Below are 20,383 nucleotides of genomic sequence, written 5' to 3'. Positions count from 1 at the left end.
CGGCCCTATGAGCTGATTCCTCCACTTTCTCCACTTTGAAAGCATCAAGATAGATTACAAACAACATAATGATCCAATCTGGATCACACCTCCCCATTTTGGGAGGCTTTTGATCTCCAAAAGCTTCTACTGAATGAGGTGAGGAAATTTTTCCTCCACCTTTTTTCTAGTGTACCATTTAGCTTTGCCTGGAAGCTGTACTTTCAACCCAATCTGCCAAAACTTGTAGTTCTAGACTTTTTCTACAAAATTGTATCTTCTGTCAACTTTGCCTTAGCATCTAGTTCTAAATCCTCCACAAAAGGTAGGACTTGTTCCTCTTCTTGATCTAGCATGGAAAGCTCATAGAGTTTCAAATTCTCTACATACACAACTAAGTAAATGCGCATATATGGTGGTAAACTGAGTCGATAGGAATTATCACCCACCTTTTCCAGTATCTCGAAAGGACCATACCTCAAAGCCTTGATTTTCTTACCAAGCCCCTGTAGCCTCTCCTTGTTCAACTGTAGCCATACTTTGTCTCCCACCTTGAACAATTTCTCTGTTCTATGTTGATCATGCCTGGCCTTATATTTCTCCTATGACTTTTGCAATGTCTCTTCTACATGTAGATGGATTGGCCTAATCTTCTCTATAAAGTTTTTAGCCCTCAAGGCGTCTCCTATAAGATCTTCCCTCACTCCTCCTTGTTGCCCACATGCAATATCCAAAGGTGAAGGCGGCAAATATCCAAAACAAGTTTCAAATGGGGACTTTCCTATAGAAGTATGGATTGCTCTATTGTAAGAATGTTGTATATATACCATATTTTCATTTCAAGTCTTTCAACGCTTTTGGTTGTATCCCCTCAAAAGTTGCACCAAAGTCTTGTTGACTACTTTTGTCTCTCCATCTGTCTGTGATGGAATGTTGTAGATATCTTCAACTTCGTGTCCATCTCCCACAATGCAGTCCAAAATGCACTGAGAAATCGTGTATCCCTATCTGAAACAATGCTCCTTGGTATCTCAAAGTGCACCCAGACCTGTCCAAAGAACAAGTTTGTTGCTTCTTGCCCACTGATGGTCTTTTTACAAGGCATCAAAACACACATCTTGTTGAACCTGTCAACTACCATGAACAAGTAGTCATGTCCCTTCCTAGTTGTTCGTAAACCTCCCACAAAGTCCATCGAAATGCTTTCCCAAGGATGAGTAGGTACAAGTAAGGGATGACATAGACCTTATTTCCTTTAGATAGGCTTGTTGGTACAACAAAGCATGCATCCTCTTATGAACCTAACTACCTGCTCTTCCATCTAGGGCCAATACACATACCTCTGCAAGTTGGCCATAGTCTTTCCTACACCAAAGTGCCCTTCAACCTTGGAGGTGTGAGCCTCTCTGATCAGTTGCAGCATGCAATCGCTCACCTTTAAGAACACAGCTTATCCAGCGTGGAGATGGTAGTTGTTGACCACTCTGTGTTAATGACCCCATAGCAAGTACACCCCCTTTTTTGCAAAAGGATATCGCCTGATCGATGTGTCTGTGTCGTCCAATTATCATCATCAACTTGATCATCATGTTATAATGTAAACCCATTCTACATGTATATGATGTAAATAATCTTAGCAGAACTGTGTCTTGTATGTAACAACCTAGGTAAACTTATCTTTCTAGTGACGATCTCCATTCTGGGAGGTTTTTTGTCTCACCAATCCATTCTCGGATGGTCGGCAGAGTTTTCCCCTCCAGTCTTACCCCAAAGCTGGAATGGATTTTGTCGCTAGCATCTTAGGCGAGTCTTAGTGTTCTAGATCGAATCTATGTAAATGTGATTTGGGAATAACCCTAACTATTTGGTTAGGTTATTTTATTACAAATTACTTGGTCTGCTGAATTATATTTGTGTCACAGAAATGGGTAGTCTGTGAGGGTCTATAATGGTGATCTGTGTGGATAACTGTTTCATTTCCCATTAGATAGTGCTTCCACTTCTTCACAGCTTGCACTAGGGCATAGAGCTCCTTGTCGTAGGTAGGGTAGTTAAAACTTGCCCCATGAAATACTTTAGAATGGTAGCATATAGTCCTTCCTCCTTGCATCAAGACTGCTCCCATAACATACCCACTCGCATCTATGTCCACTTCAAAGGGCTCCTGCAAGTTTGGCAATGTCAGAACTGGTGCTTGACTAATCTTCTTCTTTAGCTCCTCGAAATCCCTCTGCTGGCCCTTTCGCCACTGGAAATTCTTGCTACTTGTTGTTATGGCGTGGTGCAGTGTTGCTACTGCTTAAAATGAGGCTATGAATTTCCTCAAGTACTTTGTTGCCCCAATGAAACTCCTGACCTTAGAAACATTAATAGGCACCAGCCATTTCATGATGGCCTCCATCTTGGCAAAATCTATCTTCAGCTCTCCACCTATCACATACCCCAAATACACCAAAGGTTGTTGTGGAAACTCACACTTATTTATATTTGCAAGCAGACGGTGCTTCTTTAATGTCTCCATCACCTGCGTCAAATGTGAGATGTGCTCCTCCTAGGTATCACTATATACCAGCATATCATCCAAATAAAAAATAACAACTGAATCTATAAAAGGGCACAATACATCATTCATTAATCTCATAAATGTAGTTAGTGCATTACATAGGTCAAATGGCATGACTAACCACTCATACAAACCTTGCCTGGTTTTGAAGGCAATCTTCTAGGTATCTTCTTCTTTGACTCAAACTTGTTGATATCCAGACTTTAAGTCTTGTGTGGTGAAAATATTTGGCTTGCTGCAGTTGATCCAATAGATCATCTATCGTGGGAGGGGGTATTTGTTCTTGAGCATGATTTTGTTTAACACCTTGTAATCTATACACATCCACCAAGTCTCGTCTTTCATTGGCACAATGATGATGGGTAACCGACATGGTGACATCCTTGGTTGAATGACACCCTGTTCCAGTAACTGCTACAACTATTTCTTCATCTCACTTGCTTCTATAACAAACTCACTGTACAACCCAATGTTTGGGAATGGGGAGTCTGTCAAAAGCTGCATCTCGAGCTCCACTTCCCTCTTAGGTAGTAGTCCTTTAGGTTCACAAAACACATCCATGTATGCCAGTAGCAACTCTTCCAGTTGTTGTTTTTGTTCCCCTCCAAGGATGCCTTGCCTCTTACTAACTCTTTTACAGACTGACTCTCTTAAAAACAATAAAACATACTTCTTGTTGGAACTGATCAATTTATTGGCTTAATTGGCACTTACTAGTGAGATTTTCAACTTGGCTTTGTGCACGTTGATGATGAACAATTTTCCATGAGGAACCGGTATTGGTTGACTCTCCGCATGAATATTATATCTTGCATGTACATGTAGGGACTCCCAAACATGACTCCAAATACATCAAGGGGAACCACATCTAGTTCTACTTCATCAATCAAAATAGCACTGATAGAAAATCTAATCTTGCACTATTTTGTTACCTTCATCTCTGCATCCTTATTTACCCATCCCAGTGGATATGGGTTTGGATGATCACGAACTTCCAGCCCCAACTCCTTGACCAGCTCTGCTGCAATGAGATTCGCCTGTGATCCTGAGTCAAACAGAGCATCAATCTTTGTCTTCTTGACCTACATATTTATACGGAAGAATTTGGTCATTTCTTTCTCTTCCTGTTGCTGAAAGCTACTTAGATTCACCTACTTTTGCACTAATGTACAAACGATCTTCTCATCCACATCTGAGCTACTTTCAACTTGGTTGCTCGAATCAGTGGCCATGGGATTTTTCTTCTTATTATCTTTCTTTTTGTTCTTCGGGTTTAGCTCTGGATGCAACTTCCAGCACTTCTCCTCTATATGGTCGTCAATGTTGCAACGGTTGTTGGGATCTTTGCACTGGTGTGTTGTGATTGTCATCTTTTTATCTTCTCTTCGATTTGGTTCTTCTTCCCCTCCTTAAAAGAATCTTGTTGCTCCTTCTAATTCGATCCACTTGATGGCGCTCTCTTTAGGCCTATGTTCTCCACATACTGTGCCTGCACACAAGCGTCGTCCACTGATTTGGGTTTGAACAACATCAGTTGCTCTTGTAGATGGCGATGCAAACACTCCAAATACTTGAGGAGTTCATCTAGGTCCTTTGGGGAGATAACCAACATTATGGCCATCTTTTTGAACTTCATGGTGTACTCCTACATACTTTGGCCCGACTTTTGCCTGAAGTAATGCCACCAGATCCACTGGTCCTCTACCTACCCAATGGGATAACATTGTGACTTAATGAGGGTTTTGAAGTCCTCCCACTTAGTCACTAGAGGCTCTCTCTCCAACCTCTCAAGCTCTCTATGTGGCTTTCCCACCAAGTCATTGCATGGCCCTCTAATTTAAGCCGCGTAAATGAAATCTTTTATTCTTCCTCAATTTGATGGATGTTGAAATAAACTTCTAGTTGTTGCAACCAGTGATTCAGCTTCAAAGCATCTATCTTGCCATGGTATGGCTTGATATCGACCTTCGCTTCCATTTTAAATAGGGATTGTGATTGGTTCACAGCACTCGAAATGGGTTGATCTTTTCCGTGTTCTTTCTTCGGTTGGTTCTTTGTTTCTTCTCGATCTCTCGATCCCCCTTCCGATTTGTCCTCTGCATTTGAACCCACATCTTCTCCAAATATCCCAAGCTTATTGCTCACAGCCGCCATGAGTAGGTTTACATTACGATTTATATCTGCAACTTGTTGTTCCAGCCGCGAAAACCTCACCTTTGTAGGATCACGAGGGTCATTAACGGATTCATCAGCCATGATTAGGGTTTTACGATTTTTGGCCCCGCCAATTTAGATCCTCTGCAAATCTCCACAAAATACCCAAAGAACCTACTCTAGTACCAATATGATCCATAAACTGTTGTGGATATTCCACTGGACAATTCATCACAACGGATCTATTAAAATTATATTTAAAATCTAAAATTCTACACTATTACAATTTTATTAAAATTATGGACATGTATTGTTAATAGTGCATGCATGCAAATGAAAATTATGCAGAAAATAGAGAACAGAAAAATAAAAGCTTGCACACACATATAACACAAGATATGCTCTGGGAAACCCTTTCGAGAGAAAACCCAACTGGAAGGTGAAGTCACTACGCTCTCTTTCTCTATCTGGAAATATCGTTGCGAGTACAAAGAAGTATGGCATGTAGCCCGTGGGCTACTACAGTGCACAAATCCTCTTTGTGTGTTCTACCTGCTATCCCTCTTGCCTATTTTTGCCCAATTATGGAACAAATGCACTCAAAAGAATAGAATCTTTTTTCCTCCTAGTGGTCTGGTTATAAGACAACCTAATAGCCCACTAGTGGTTAGGTTTAACTACCTCAACTCTTAACCAGAGTTACAATATAGACTCTTCTAGAGTCTTTTACATCATAATCACATGGCTAGCCCCTCTTCCATGAATAATGGGGGCTGACGCGACAACCTGTCGAACTATGGTGGTGAAAACAAGAAGATCAACTTTTGAATGGCATAACTTTTTGCATACGAACTCCAATTGACGTGTTTCTTGCGTCGTTGGAAAGATCTGTGTGTAGAATAGCATGAAAAAGGTGTTATGCTAAAGCAACAAAGTTTTGCCCCCAAAAAATGTCGTTTGATGCCTCAAAACACTCCCGGAAGGCTTCAAACCCTGTTTTGCCAAACTGGGTCCCGCTGGTAAAAACAGTCCCCTTAGCTGATTCCTCCATTTTTTCCACTTTCAAAGCATCGAGATGGATGACAAGCAATATATTGATCCAATCCGGACCATTTAGATTCAGCATTTTTATTTTAGATTTCAATTGGGTTACATGCACAACACATTGTTAACTTTCTGCATTGATGTCCATGCATTTGGGATAGTTTTAGAGATTTTTGGCTTGCTGTTTTCTATACTTCAATCAGATATTACAAACAGAACAGCAATCTATTATTGGTCTAACGGAACTTCTAATATTTTACTGACTTGCAGTTAATACCTTAAATAAAATAGGATACCCCAGAAATTAGCAAGCATTAACTCCAAAGAGAGAAAGATCAAGCAAGCTGACAGTGGCTTCATTTCTGATGTTATCCAAACTCCCTTAGGAATTGCCAGGTAAGAACACCAACCATACCAATAATCTCTGAATCTCATAAACCCTCTAAACAATCATAACAAAATAAAAATGATGATACCTAGAACATAATGAAACCATAGAAGACTGCAATGCGGCCATACCTTGACTTTAGCAGCATGTTGAGCGTGCCACTCAGACCAATTCTGCAACAGCTCAGATAGTTTCTTCTTGCTTTCACTGATATGAAAAGAACAAGTCAAAGAGCAAACAAATTGCTTAAAAAAAAACACAATAAATAATCAAGTAAAGAAGCAAATATTGTTGTTGGCTTGGATGGAAGTCACTAACCTTGATAGATAGTTATAAACAACATGAACATAAGGCTGATCATCACTATATGATAAACGAGGCCGTTTAAGTGATCTAGCTATTTAAATTGTGTCAAGAAATTCTTTAATTCATATTTAATCAGAACTGGCTTAAGACCTAGTGTGAAAATCAAGATGTAAACATAAGAACTTTTTCAGAAAACAACTGAACACGCACACAGTTATTTATTATTTAAACTATTGGGTGCATCAAAGATGCTCTCAATTTTCATAAATATATTTTACATTTTAAGAAATTAAAATTTTATTAAAGGATAAACTGAGAAAAATATGAAAAAGGCACGCATATGGAAAGAGGATACGACTTATGTCAACCTTTACACTCTCACTCTCATTAACAAATGGGCTTCCATTCTCTCCAACTAAGCCAGATTTCACATGGTCCACTTTGCAATCACCAGCTGCAACTATTGGGAAATGGTTAAAGACACAAATTCATGTTCTGCTGCATCTTATTAAGTTTTAACACCTTGATTGCTATCTTCAAAATATCATGGTTTTACTTACTTCCATCTTTGCCAACGTCCTCCACATACGGACTATTCTTCCTCTCATACTGATTACTATCTTCATGAAGATCAATTTTATCATCACCTTCCCCTCCATTGGAATCCTCTTTATTCACTTTCTGAAAAATAGAAGCCCCATCCCCATCATACCCTTCTTCACTATCTGATGGCGGAATGGGTGGAAGTTCAATATAGTCTTCAGAGTCCATTTTGCTATCAATTGGTAATGTTAATCTGCAAAAATTAACACCCACAAGCTTTATCAGAAAAGTAAACAATAAAATGAACAATGACAATAAACAAAACCTCTTAAAATGTAATCATCTATTCATCTTTATGTATAAGAAAATATGTGAACAGATATTTGTAGAACTTCACTTTCCTCACAGACTGTGTGACTCATAACATGGCCCTTCTACAAATTATTGCTCAGAAAAATTGCAGGACCCTCTAGGTACTCAAAAAAAATTGCAGAACCCACTAGGTATGCAGAGATTTTAGCACAGAAATCCATTATCTGCAAACGTTGATTTTCAAACAAAGTTTACCAAAAATACCCAGAAATTGCAAAATTTGCACAAATTGTATTGAACAAGTTTTGCAAACACTCTCAAGGCAACCAACCCTTGAATTAGAGATTAGTTCAGACATGCATTTTTAATCCATGTCATGAAGAGTTTAAAGAGCATTCCTGAGCAAAATCACGTAGAAAATTCATATAATTATTCAAGCAAGTTTTTCCCAAATTTCCAGCATCCTAAATTTTTAGCATGTCTTTTGGCATCTTAACTAGTCCATGAACATCTCTTAGCAGCAAGCAGGGATGATTAACACAGAATTATGTATTTGACAAAAAAAAAAATCTTGCAAGTTTCATCTATTTTAACTGATAATATCAAAAAGCTTTGACCTGCTTTGTGGATAAGTAGCACATTTTGTTGGGAAATTTTAATCTGTATGTTCCTGTTTTCTGTGATGCAGTTAGCCGTGGTCAAAGAAAAGACAAAGACGCTTATTTAGATTCAGCACAAAAATTCACGGAACTCTTCCCACTTTATTAACACAAACATATCCCAGGAATAATTTTGCTCAACATTTTGCAGATTTTTGCAATAAGTATACGGTTTATTTGTAGTAGATTAACTATTGTTAGTGTTGATTGAATTGGAAATGTTTTAAGCATGTGGGATGGCTATTGAAGGACGCTGTGTCAGTATCAAATGCAAACTTTGCCCAAGGTTTTTACAGGGGATTATCCAATGCAAACTTTTCCCAATGTCTTTTCAGGGGATTTACCATCTAAAATCCCACCAAGCACAACTCCCTGGCATAGATACCAAGCCATGTGCACATGTCACCCTAAAGTTTGAGCACAAGCTATTGCTGCTCTTGATGAAGTTAAGAAGAAAAAGGAAGAAAAGCAATATATGTTGATTTTACAGCAGGTGGAATAGCAAGGAGACCAACACACCCAGGCGGGGAGGAGGTATGGTAACTGATATCGCCTCAAATGCTTTGCCTTCTGCATGCCTTTTTCCTGATCTTAATACCACATTATTATTCTCCATTCTGAAGCAAAATCTGGGGCACAATCTTCCATCCATTGCCTCCTTGGGATAAAAAACTAGAAAATTTAGCGGGGTCCTGCCTTTCTCAAACTGTACTTCAACTCCTATCTAGTCATGCAAATCTTCTTTTTTCTTTCCTATTTGGATGAGTAAGGACCTTATATCCAGGTTGATTATTTATTGCAATGCTCAAGAGCATGTCACCCCACAAGAAACACCTGCTCACAATCCGATTCACATTATTTAATATCCTAGCCTCTAGGTCATAATAGAGTGCAACTAATATTATATGGCAGGTGGAAAAATGTTAATATACAGCCAATCCACATTATTTTGGACTCCATCTGCAGCCCATTGATTTGATATGATGTTAAAGCCTCTTGGTAAAGTTTACATTGTTAATTGCGTAGTTGAGGAGGCAAAAACATCACAAAATTCCTTTATAACCATGCCTCAACACTTAGCATTCTGAGAACATTGACAGAAAATGGAAAATACTAAATAGATTTGCACTGCCATCAGCCATTTACTACCAACTTCATTTCTATTCAACCCATCCTCAATTTTCAAATGGAGTTCAAGGGGATGTTTGTTTTAGCTGAGTGGTACACTCATCCATTCAACAAGAAACAGAAAGTGAAGCCTATTGCTTCACCCATTTACAGAGATTCCTTTTGTGTTGGAGTACAAGAGGTTTATGTGGTCAGTGAGTCTTTGGTAAAAGTTCTTTTATTTACTGATGGTGACAAGCCCTCAATGATGCCATGGATAGGGCTAAATGAGCTGTCCAAGAATTTACAAGGTGGAGGGTCAAAGTGAGGAAGGAGAACTCAAACACATCATGATTTAGGATTCGATTGTAATGGAACAACATGCTCCATCACCCACTTCATGCAGTTGGTACTTGGAACTTTGGGCCTTCCTTGAACGCATTATTTATAACTCACGGCTTTAACTTAGATAAATGAGGATGTGGTTTAATTCTTTACTTTTGCTCACAAGATGTTGCCAGTTACAAAGGTATGTCATCATTTACAGATTTAACTACAGCTGTATCCGAGAGATGCCAAATAATTTGGGTCTGAAATGGCAGAGGGGGGTGAAAGCATAATGCAATATAATTTTATTTGATTTTTTATTCTTATATAGTGGTGGAGAAATATGTAATTTTATTTGTTCTCCTTTTTCCTTGTTCTTTTATGTAGATAGTCAATAGGCTAACTATGATGGACAAAAACCAAGTCTTCAAAAATTTGCAGTTTGGGTGTTAAGAGTCAAGACAGACTAGTAGTGCTGCAGTTTCAAGTGTAATTGGAGTATCAAACACTGCTTGAAATGAAATACCTACTCCAATCTTAGATTGTGTATGAGTGGACAAAGAAACCACCCGATGTTGAGGCTTAATTTTGGATTGTTGATAATTTAGAGACATTTTTGAGGATTCACCAGACTGGATAGATTAGGAGGACCAAGAGTAGAAACCAGTGAGCATGACTGACACCAACCATCACAAGTCCAAAAAAACCGAGGCCCCAGCCCCAAGACCACTGCTAATGGAGGACCTACGACTAGTACTAGGCTCCCTAAAAGAGCCAGAGGGTAGTAGATAAATTTAGACCTTTTGTTTAATATGCAATTTTGTTCGGACTCTTCAATTTCGATTCTTGGTGCTTAGCAGCTACCAATCGGCAACAGTTAACATATGATGTACATGATTGGACATATTAGACATCTTACATATGTATCTTATTTTCATATTTATGTGGCAATGGGATTCTCTGATGACCTAAAACCATGAATGAAACTTTTAAGTTCTAGGCATACATCATTTTACTTTTTAACTTTTTCACATTCTCAGACGAAATCAATCCATCAAACTGCTTTATAATGTTCTTAAAAAAGTTGATATATGATAATTTATGTAATACTTTTGTTATTAGAATACTTGGTTTAGTGATATTGTCTGACATGAGCATTCAACACAAATTGTGACCAGTATCCACTATGTTATATTGGCGCAAGTATTATTCTGTTGGATGTTGAAAGGGTGTATGTAGTTCTGCAACCATGTTATCAAGCATAACATACTTGCCCCTTATTCAACGAGGCGGTGTAGTTGAATAACAACTTTTCTATACAAGGTCATGTGCATTCATCAATCACAACTGGTTAAATGATCTTTGTCCTCTTATCAAATCACAAATTTTTTCTTGAGTGGGAAGGTTGTATCAAATGTATATCGATTTAAGTTAAATATGTCAGAATCCCAGACACTTAACTTGGTGGAGTTATTTAGTTGACTCTAAAGTAATTTATCTAATCTCCAAAAACATGCTCCTTATGGCATGTAAATTCCTTACAAACATTTCTATGCAAAACTATCTTACCTGAAATTGGACCAGGAAAAGCATTCTAGCAACACTTCTCATTCTTATGCCATACCCATGTTGACACTACATCATCACATTCCTAATCAAATTTTCTCCCCAAAAACCCAGCCAGCACCATCTCTCATTCTGTTCCCTTTTCCCATTCCATTTCCTGTTTCCTATTTCTGGTAACAGGGTAAACATGAAACAGACATAAAACTATGAGGACTCTCACCTGGCATTTGTCTGCTGATAAAATGAAGTGCACCAAATTGCTATGCAACTACTCTCCACTTAAATATAGACAATACTACAACCAGTATGTCACTGCTAGGTTGGGGCAGGAATATGATGACAGGGTGTAATGTCCCTTTCTAATTAATTGCCCTAAGGTGTAATGTTCCTGGGAAATTAATTGCCCAAAGGACAAAATAGCCTATCGATCCCTGTAAGCTACAGTCCTCAATAAAGGGGCAAAACCCCAAAATTCCAAATTCTGGGCAAGTTTTGGGGCAGCTGGGCAAAGAAACCCAAAACTGGTGTTTGAAGTGAAATTTACCCAATCATTTATGGACGAAAGACCCCTCTAAAAAATCTATAAATATGTGAGGGATGAATTCATTTTAATCATCTTGGATTGGATCATTTATCTCTGTATTATTTGAGCCTGAGACTCTGAGGGTTTTAAGACCCCTTTGCCTATCAATTTTGGTGGTGAAAGATTCCCCCCTAGTAGATAGAAATATTTTGTTAAGTTTAGGTATGTTCTATGCTTAGAGCAATTTATTTCAATTTTCACAGTTAGCTCAATATCTTTTTGAGATTAGCAATCACATCAGCATAATAGTAAATTGCAGATAGAACATAAACATAAATCGCAAAAGACAACCCAAAACAAGATGACACAAGATGTGGCGCTAGCCAAGGAAAAACCCCAATGTAGGGAAACCCTTGATCAATTCTTCTTATATGTTCTTCATAGTTCAGCACAGAGAGAGAGAGAGAGAGAGAGAGATAGTACATATAAAATAGAAGTCAACACTTTGACTTATCTAAATAAGAGCATATATCATCTCTAAGAAGATGATACATGAGGTAGTTGAACTCAGTTGAAGACATGCTGCTTCAACTGATTCTCCAAGGTGACCCCATCACCTTGCTGCACCTATCATTGTGTTGCACCTCATCATCATGATGCAGCATGCTGCACCCATCATCACTATGTTGCATCTCATCAGATTGTACCCATCATTGTACTGTTGCATTACGCTGAGCTCTTCATTACACTATGCTGCACCCAAATGCATGCTACAATACCTCATTATCATGCTGCTGCAGTACCTCATCATCTTGCTACCGCAATATGTCCATCATTACCATGTTGTCCCATTGTTGCACCATACCATGTCCAGCAACACTAAGCTACATCATGTTGCACCACTACTGTGTGCACTATGATGCATTGTATATCATGTACCCATTGCTACTATGCTGCACTGTACATCATGTACCCATTGTTGCTCCTATGTGCACAATACTGCACTATACATCATGTAACCCTTGCTGCTCCTATGTGCACAATGTTACACTATACATCCTGTAACCCTTGTTGCTCCTATGTGCACTATGCTACACTATACATCCTGCTACACTGTCTATAATGTTACTTTAGAACAGCGTTAAGGATAGCTGAAGGTGTGGCTTCTTTATCTCAGTGTTCAAGTGTGAGAGCATTCCTTCCATGACAGCAAGGGGATTCCTTTCATGATTGCGTATAGGATGAGGGCTTTTCCTTTCATGACAGCAAGGGCATTCCATGTGTAGAGCACTTCTTCTAAGACAGCGTTTAGGTGCCATCTCCATAACTGCGATTAGGGTCACCCTTGGGACAGCGTATTAGGTGAGGGTTGTCTTCCTTGACAGCGTAGAGGATTAGGGTTGTCTTCTTCACAATATGACAGCGTCTTCCTTGACAACGTGTTGGTTAGGGCTGTCTTCTTCACAATATGATTGTGTCTTCCTTGACAGCGTATTGGTTAGGGTTGTCTTCTTCACAATATGACTGCGTCCTAGATCTAGGTCATGCGAAGAGCTGCTAGGTCATCATCTAGGACTGCGTTTAGAGCATGCCTCTTTATTACGGTTAGGGTATCCCTTTAGGCAGCGTATTAGGGCAGGTTTGGGCAGTGTATAGGAGCAGGGATCTCCTCTCTTGGACTGTGGCTAAACCACCCTCTTTAGGACTGCGGCTAGGGCAGTATTGGACCTCTTCATGACTGCGGCCAGACTGTGGCTAGGGCTCCTTGTTTAGTCTCCTTTCCTCCTACATCTAGGGCTTCCTCCTCTTAGACTTCTCTTCCACTAAAACCCAAAAACAAGTGGAGAGAAATCAAGAGTGAAGTGTGTGTTCAAATGACTATCAAGTCACCTCCTTTTATACTAAAACGTTGAGCACACGTGGGGGTTATTTGGTTGCTGGCCAACCTCGACAAATTGTCCCATAACCCAAATAAATCCATATCTCCATGAACACTTATCGGAATCAGATGATCTTTAGATCAATCCTACACCTCTCGATGAGAGGGATCCAAGAAAAATATCAGCTGCCATAAATAAGATGACCCGCATGGAGTTTGGCCCTAGTTGCCAATTTTAACATATTTTTTATTTTTCTTCTCTTTGTTCTGGCACAGGAATACCATTGGCGAGACAATGTAGATTTGTTTGCATTGTTTCTTTGTTCTGGCACAGGAAATGCTATCTAAAGGGCAGTAAAATTCTCTATTCCAATTTCTTGTCTTGGCCACAGAAGCGGCGAGATCTGTAGCGGATCGACTTCTACTATAGGTTCAGAGGTTGATTTACAGTTCAGTTACAGGTCCTGTATGGTTTAGGATTTCCAGTGAAAAAGGCAGCCTCACTCTTACTAAATTCTGTTCTACGATTAAAGAAAGGAATAGCGTGAGGCAAAGGACTAATGGTAATGTATCACAGATCCGCAGTGGGTTTGTTTTTTTGGAGCAAAATCAAGCGGAAATCGCGTATTTTTCTCTGGCTGAGCGAAAACAAATCTAGTGGGTCTCGTAGCATATCTCTATGATAGTCACGTATTCACCGAAGTCCTGAAGGAAGGTGCATGTCCCTCAACATAATAGCGGGGGTTCCGGCGGAAGCACGAAAGTAACCATTTTGGTGTATGTTGACCACTGGGGTGGCACCTGATGATTATATGAAAACTCCATGCCCAAAGATGATCCAGAGGACACTTGTACCATCATATATCATCAGTCAACAGAGTTTTTTAACTCTACTTCTATCTTCTCATCATCTTTCTTGTACCCAAATTCCACACCCTGCGGGGAATTGTAATAAGTGATACTAGTAATGATGAGTTTTTGAGTCTGTAACAGGCCTAAGATGTTGGGACTCGATCAGCAAAGTTGCAAACAAGTACACCTTGGAGTGTTTTTTTTATCTGGTTAATTATCCCTTCTTTTTCAGAGGCGGATAATTTTCTGGGTTTTTTCACTCACTTTTTACCCCAAATCCGGGGTGAGGGTTTGAAGGTTGAGCCCCTAACACATCTTAGTGTCTAGAGGCGATGCATATTACCATACTAGATCACACAAAAAATTTCGTGGAATTTGGCTACGTCTAAGTAGGATTTTTTAATAATTAAAAATTTCCTGTAAAATGGGATTTTTTGAATATTTTTTATGTAATGGTATAAATAAGTGGCCTTAGGAAATGTTTGGGGCATGTGACTACTCGAAATTCATCCTCAAAGGCCTAGCATCATCCTAAGACCCACTTTTGGGGTCAAAAATGACTTATAGCCCCTCAAAAGCCAATTTTTCAAATGATACTAGCAAAAGTGAGAAAAAAATTTGAAAAAAATGAATAATTGGAAAAATTTATAAACTTTTCCAAAGTCAAAATAGGTCAAATTTTGACATGGAAATTATGTGGAGAGTCAAAGGTGATGTGGCAAGCATGTGAGGCCCACCTCATAAGGTACAACAGGCTAAAGTCAAAGCAATTCAAAAGGATGGTCAAAGGCATCACGTAAGGTGCATGAAATGCTACGTATGGCTAATAATTTACATGTGATTTAATTCAAATATAATGGATTTGATTTAAGCCAAAGTCTTATGTTAAAAGTGTGAGTGGGGAGTGGACCCCACCTCACCCTCCTACTCTACGTATGGTTTATCAAAGGCAAATATGCACATGCAAATTAAAAGAGCTCCACGCACATGCTAAAGGGAAACTCCACGCAACAGAATTAAGTGGTCAACGCTGCCAGCAAGGAAATCAACGCAAGTATCAAAGATTTGATTAAGGATTTTGCTGAGACTTTTGTGGAGAATGGCTTCCACCAACAATCCACTTTACTATCCACCTGTACGTTGTTATCTACCTCAGCCATACGCACAACAACAGTTTTACGTGGGAGTTAACAACAGTTTTACGTGGCAAGTTAGCAGCAGTTTTATGTGGGAGTTAACTCCCCTTATCTCATCTCCTCTAAACACATGTTCATATTCCAACACGCAGTCACCAGCAGTTAAAGAGATACGTACAGCAAGGAGGAAGGAACATGCACAACAGTTTATTCACAAATTTGAAGTGGCTGTTATTTCCAGATTTGGTGGATGATTTGTCTTCAATTTACTTTAGTTTCTTCACACTTGTTACACAGCTGCTCCACAGGGATCTATGCTCAGCCAAAGAGGAGATTTTCACTACTACACTCAGAGATTCATTGGACACTTGGTCAAATATCACAGCCATTAAGCAAATTCGAATTTCCTTTGGATCATCATCAACATGCCACTTGCCATTTCTCATCTTCATTGGGATCTCAATCATGTGGCCACTTGGAAACTTAGTTTATCATTGGGATTATCTCCATTGCTACACTTGTCATTTCATCTTTCATTGGGATTGGCTCCCATAGTTCTATTTTAATGAGTCTTGAACTCTCATTTTTTTTAGGAGCTATTGGGGCTAAAGGAGACTCTGCTAGATTTTGTATTCATTTTCATATAATAAAAGAGACTTTGGGGTACTATTGTGTCGGTGTTCTCCTTCCATTTCTTGAGGTGATGTTATTTCAATTGTTGTGCTTTACATTCTACATGTATGTTGGATTATGCTAGATATCATTTTGCCACTTGTTTGAATTAACACATGCAAGCTATCTTGTATGGTTTTGGGGTTAAATAAATACTCTAGGAAGAGGAGCACTAGAAGATTTTTGGTGAAATCTCTAGCCTTCTCCTCCATTGTATAATTTAATCCCTTATGATTGCTGACATCTTTTTCCAAGTGTGTAGAGATCTTTAGAGTTGGTTGAAGGATTTACTTGGGTGTGGCATAGCTCTCCAATAGACGAACTAACTCCCAAGAGCAAGAATAGAAGGACCCAATTTGTTTGCCTCAAAGATCTCATCACACGATTTTGAAAGGAGTTTCCTTTCCTCTAGCCTACTAAGATCACATAAATTTAAATTAAATATTTTTCTTGATCAATATCTTGTGCTTTCAAGGATTTTATTTGCTACCTAGAGCATTGTTTTAACTAGACAAGTATGGAGTTCTACTTGCATGTCTTGATCTAGTTCTTGTACACTAATTGTAGATTATCATTTTGACTCTTTCATGTCATCTTTGTCTCCATTTCAGGATTGCTTTGCTTTCAATTTTTTAAGCATTCTACTTTTGTTTTAAGCAAAATACAATTTCATTTCTTAAAGAGCAAATACTTGGAAGGCACTGGTTGTTTATGTATTTCATGCTTATCTTATGATGGTTATTGCTCATATCAATTTTTGCTTATAAATCTTAAAGAAATAATCTATTTAACTCTAACAATTCTCCTAGAAACTCACATCTCTTTTTAACTTAACTTTTCATTAGGGACCACCCCCCTTAGCTAACCTAGGAGATAGCTTAAACGAAGAGAGAAGGGATTTAGTGTGACAGCCCCTTCTCTGAGTTCCCTGCCACCAACCACACCTTGTGGGGTTGAAGGCTTTTCTCACTGACTTGTAGGTAGGTGTAGGCGGCAAGGTCAACAGTGTAAACCTGTAGCAGACTCGAACGGAGAGTGAAGGGATTTTAGTGTGACAGCCCCTTCTCTAAGTTCCTTACCACGAACCACACCTTGTGGGATTGAAGGCTTTTCTCACTGACTTGTAGGTAGGTGTAGGCAGCAGGGTCAACAGTGTAAACTTGTAGCAGACTCGAATTGCAGTAATAAACGCAGTTGAATGTGACAGAACTGCAAATCGTCTGAAAAGAACAAGTCACTTGAACCTGACGTGACCTTTAGAGTTAGTACATTGAGTTTTTGAAGCAAGAAACCCTCCGTGGTAGAAGAACGAGACATCTGAACTAGTGCGAGGATTACTGGAGCATTACAGTGCAAACCGATGTTTGTTAAAGAAGTCTTCTTAAGTACCGAAGTCCAGCTGAGGGGCTCGTGCATAGGATTAAGTCACCTGTGCAATAATCCTCGGTGACAAGGTTATTTTTGTCCTTTGTTGAAGAAGTCTGTGGGACTGAACAAATCGTTGATTATTACTATTTTTTAGGAGTATTAGAAGTGTGACATCCATAGACAGTTCATTAGTTGTAAATTGTTGAATCTGGGATTAAACACAAGTCTTTGAAACCATAACATCATTGGTTGAATTATGACACTGGTGTGCAGTTGGTTAAATTTATGAAAAGTGGCATACAGTTAGTTCAATTATGAACGTTGACTTTATTATTGAATGAATTTGGTGACTGATGCATGAATCATTCAATTGGGGAAAAAAGGTTTATTGAAGAAACCCTCGTGTTTATAAGAAGATTCTAAGTTAAAACTACCCTACAACACTACAATGGTATCAGAGCAGAGATCTTGCCAACCTGGATGATATTTAAAAATGGAACCACCAATACCAGATTTTTGGCACGGGTATGCAGACTCTTGGAGAAAGTTAGACAAACAACAAGCAAAGATTTTTAGGAAAATGGAAGAGTAGCAAGCCAGAAATATTAACAAGATGCAAGAATGGAATAGAAGACTGGAAGATTATAACAAAATAGTAAAATACTCTGACATATAAGAAAGAAAAGTTGGGACAATTTCTGGAATAATGGCAAGAAAAACAAGTGAAGTGACACTGATCATAAGCCTAAGCTTGAAAAACAGGGTATAAGAAAAGTTGAAGCAAAGACAAAAGCATGGACATGGTTGTATCCCCCTAAAGAGAAGGCAAGCAATCAATTAGAATTATTTGAAAGAAATGAAGATAGTGATGGATTATCCAATCATGGAATGCCAACTTCACAGTGAAGGTCATACAGTTGGCAGTGACTTTTCTGTTGGATCAGAGGATGGGCCACTGAATGGAGAAAAACATCAAGAAAATATGGGTGTCGAATTTATGAACTTGGTCTCTAATCGGGATCATAAAACTACTAAGGGTTCTATCAAAAAAGACAAGGAACATTCAGTTTTGAAAGTTTTGGCAGGGATGGTGGCAAGCAAGAGTCTGGTGTAGAGCTTCAACAAGAGGAATATATTGATAAAGGTCCATGGGGAGGAGATCACCACTCAATTGAAGTTAATGATATTATCCTTGATTCCTTGTAGATGATCATAAAGAGGGGTGTGACTTTATGACAGGTGCACTTGGTAAAATTATTTCTGAGCCACCAACAGTCCTTTATTGTTGACACGTAAGTCACAGGACACGCCCCTCAGGGTCTCGTGTTCCGTAGTTCATGTGTCAGACACGAAACGTGCCCTAAAACATGTTAGAAACATTTTTCTTCGTGTCCTCCAATCAAGACACGTGTTTTGGATGTGGCAAAAATGCTCTCTAACGTTTTTGGCTCTTAGGACACATGTCCCATGAAAGGTGACATTTAAAACCTGCAACATGGTTTATTTTTGGGTTTTTCTGTCATTGTTCCCCGCCGAAGTCGAGTTTGCTTGTTGCCGAAATCAAATTTGTTGTGCAATGTGAGGTATTCCATAAGATTTGTGCGCAATGCTCACAACTTCACATTGAAAGCACAGTTCACAACTTCACATCGACCTAGACCTGGAGATGAAGGAAACGAGAGTTCACGTGCTTTGCTGAGAGTGTGGAGCATTTAAATTTCCTGTAAGTTGTGTTATAGACTATGGAACTTAACTATATTATACACTAGTGACCACATTTTATGACCAATGACCACGTATAGATCGTGTGTTGAAATAAAAAGCCCAGCTCCCCATCATGTGCTCACTCCTCACAACACTTTTGAGGTCTAAAGGGAAGGAAAGCTCGATTAATGCTCTGGTCAATAGCGAAGTTTGAACAAATATAAAGTTATAATTTATAAACTACCTTATGTGAAGTTTGAACATGATCGAAACTGTTTGAAGTTATTAATAGAAGTTATAACATGAATAATGAACATTGAACTGTGAACATCATCGCTGTAGTAAATTAATAAACTAACTAGTAAATTACTAAATGGTATATGGATCAGGTTCTATCTTTTAGTATTTTTTTATATATATATATATATAAAACGTGTCCCTCATGTCTTGTTTCCAGGGTCGTTGTGTCTCGTGTCAAATACTCGTATTTACAAGTGCTCCTTGTCTCGTGTCCTCGTGTCATATGACTTAGGTTAACACTTAATCATTGGGATTGGTTGAATATATGTAAATAGTAAATAATGGAGAATAGGAATATGAAGAGACGCTAGGAGGTGAAGCCCAAGAGTCTCTCCTTGCTTGTATATATCCATGAGCTATCTCAATGCAAAAATATAATTCAGTTTAAGGAGTTAACTCCTGGCCTGAAATGGTATCAGAGCCAGCGCCCAAATTAGTTTATGTGTTGTACCTGTTGTCAGTTCTCTTCCATATTTTGTTCCTATATTCCCAGATTTTGTGCATTTATATTCCTCAAGGTTGCAAAGAATATCCACTGTGGGTAATTTTTTTGTGAAGGTTGAGGTTTTGTTTTTTGAATGTTGTCATATGCGCTGACAACAGTCACTAGTTTTCATTTTAATGTATAACGCCCCATACGTTATGCCTGCACCTCGGTTGCGCTATTGGTCTTGGCCTGCACTTGTTTTAATGTTGAACGTTACCTTCTATTAATGTTGCTCCAACTCAATGTTGCTCCTACCATTGCTTAGGGCCTCGGCCTCTCGGCCCTCTCCGCTCCTGATTTTCAACTCCATTAAACCGTATACAGCCCTCACACCCCTCACCGCTCCTGATTTTTACTGTGAGACTATTCAACAATCCATCTCCCCACTGCATCAGCTCCATTACACACTGTCGCCTTTATAAGCAGTCACTCCTCCCCACGGCTTGCGCCCCTGGCCTCCATTCCATGTGTTTGCTCCAGTTTGCGTTGGTATACGTTAATACCTCCACCAGTT

At 39.0% G+C, this 20,383-nt stretch overlaps 1 protein-coding gene across 4 annotated transcripts in view; it reads right to left on the bottom strand.

Moving 5' to 3' along the window:
- The window catches only part of LOC149255493 (uncharacterized), a 152,724-nt gene that overhangs the window by 116,628 nt on the left and 15,713 nt on the right, over positions 1 to 20,383 (bottom strand). For 3 of the 4 annotated variants that reach the window (XM_089460497.1, XM_089460498.1, XM_089460499.1), the window contains 4 exons: positions 6,995 to 7,230; positions 6,790 to 6,894; positions 6,447 to 6,525; positions 6,260 to 6,335 (listed from right to left, as the gene is read on the bottom strand). In XM_089460497.1, the coding sequence (XP_089316623.1) occupies positions 6,260 to 6,335; positions 6,447 to 6,525; positions 6,790 to 6,894; positions 6,995 to 7,205 (471 nt within the window). In that variant the 5' untranslated portion in view covers positions 7,206 to 7,230. The remainder of the gene's footprint in view (positions 1 to 6,259; positions 6,336 to 6,446; positions 6,526 to 6,789; positions 6,895 to 6,994; positions 7,231 to 20,383) is intronic. The other variant, XM_089460500.1, reaches the window with a different exon arrangement.

The sequence above is a fragment of the Pinus tabuliformis genome, chromosome 7, assembly GCF_031772625.1.
Source record: "Pinus tabuliformis cultivar Carrire ecotype Pingquan chromosome 7, CPIR1, whole genome shotgun sequence".
Classification (NCBI taxonomy): domain Eukaryota; kingdom Viridiplantae; phylum Streptophyta; class Pinopsida; order Pinales; family Pinaceae; genus Pinus; species Pinus tabuliformis.
This window is presented reverse-complemented; position numbering and strand designations above follow the sequence as displayed.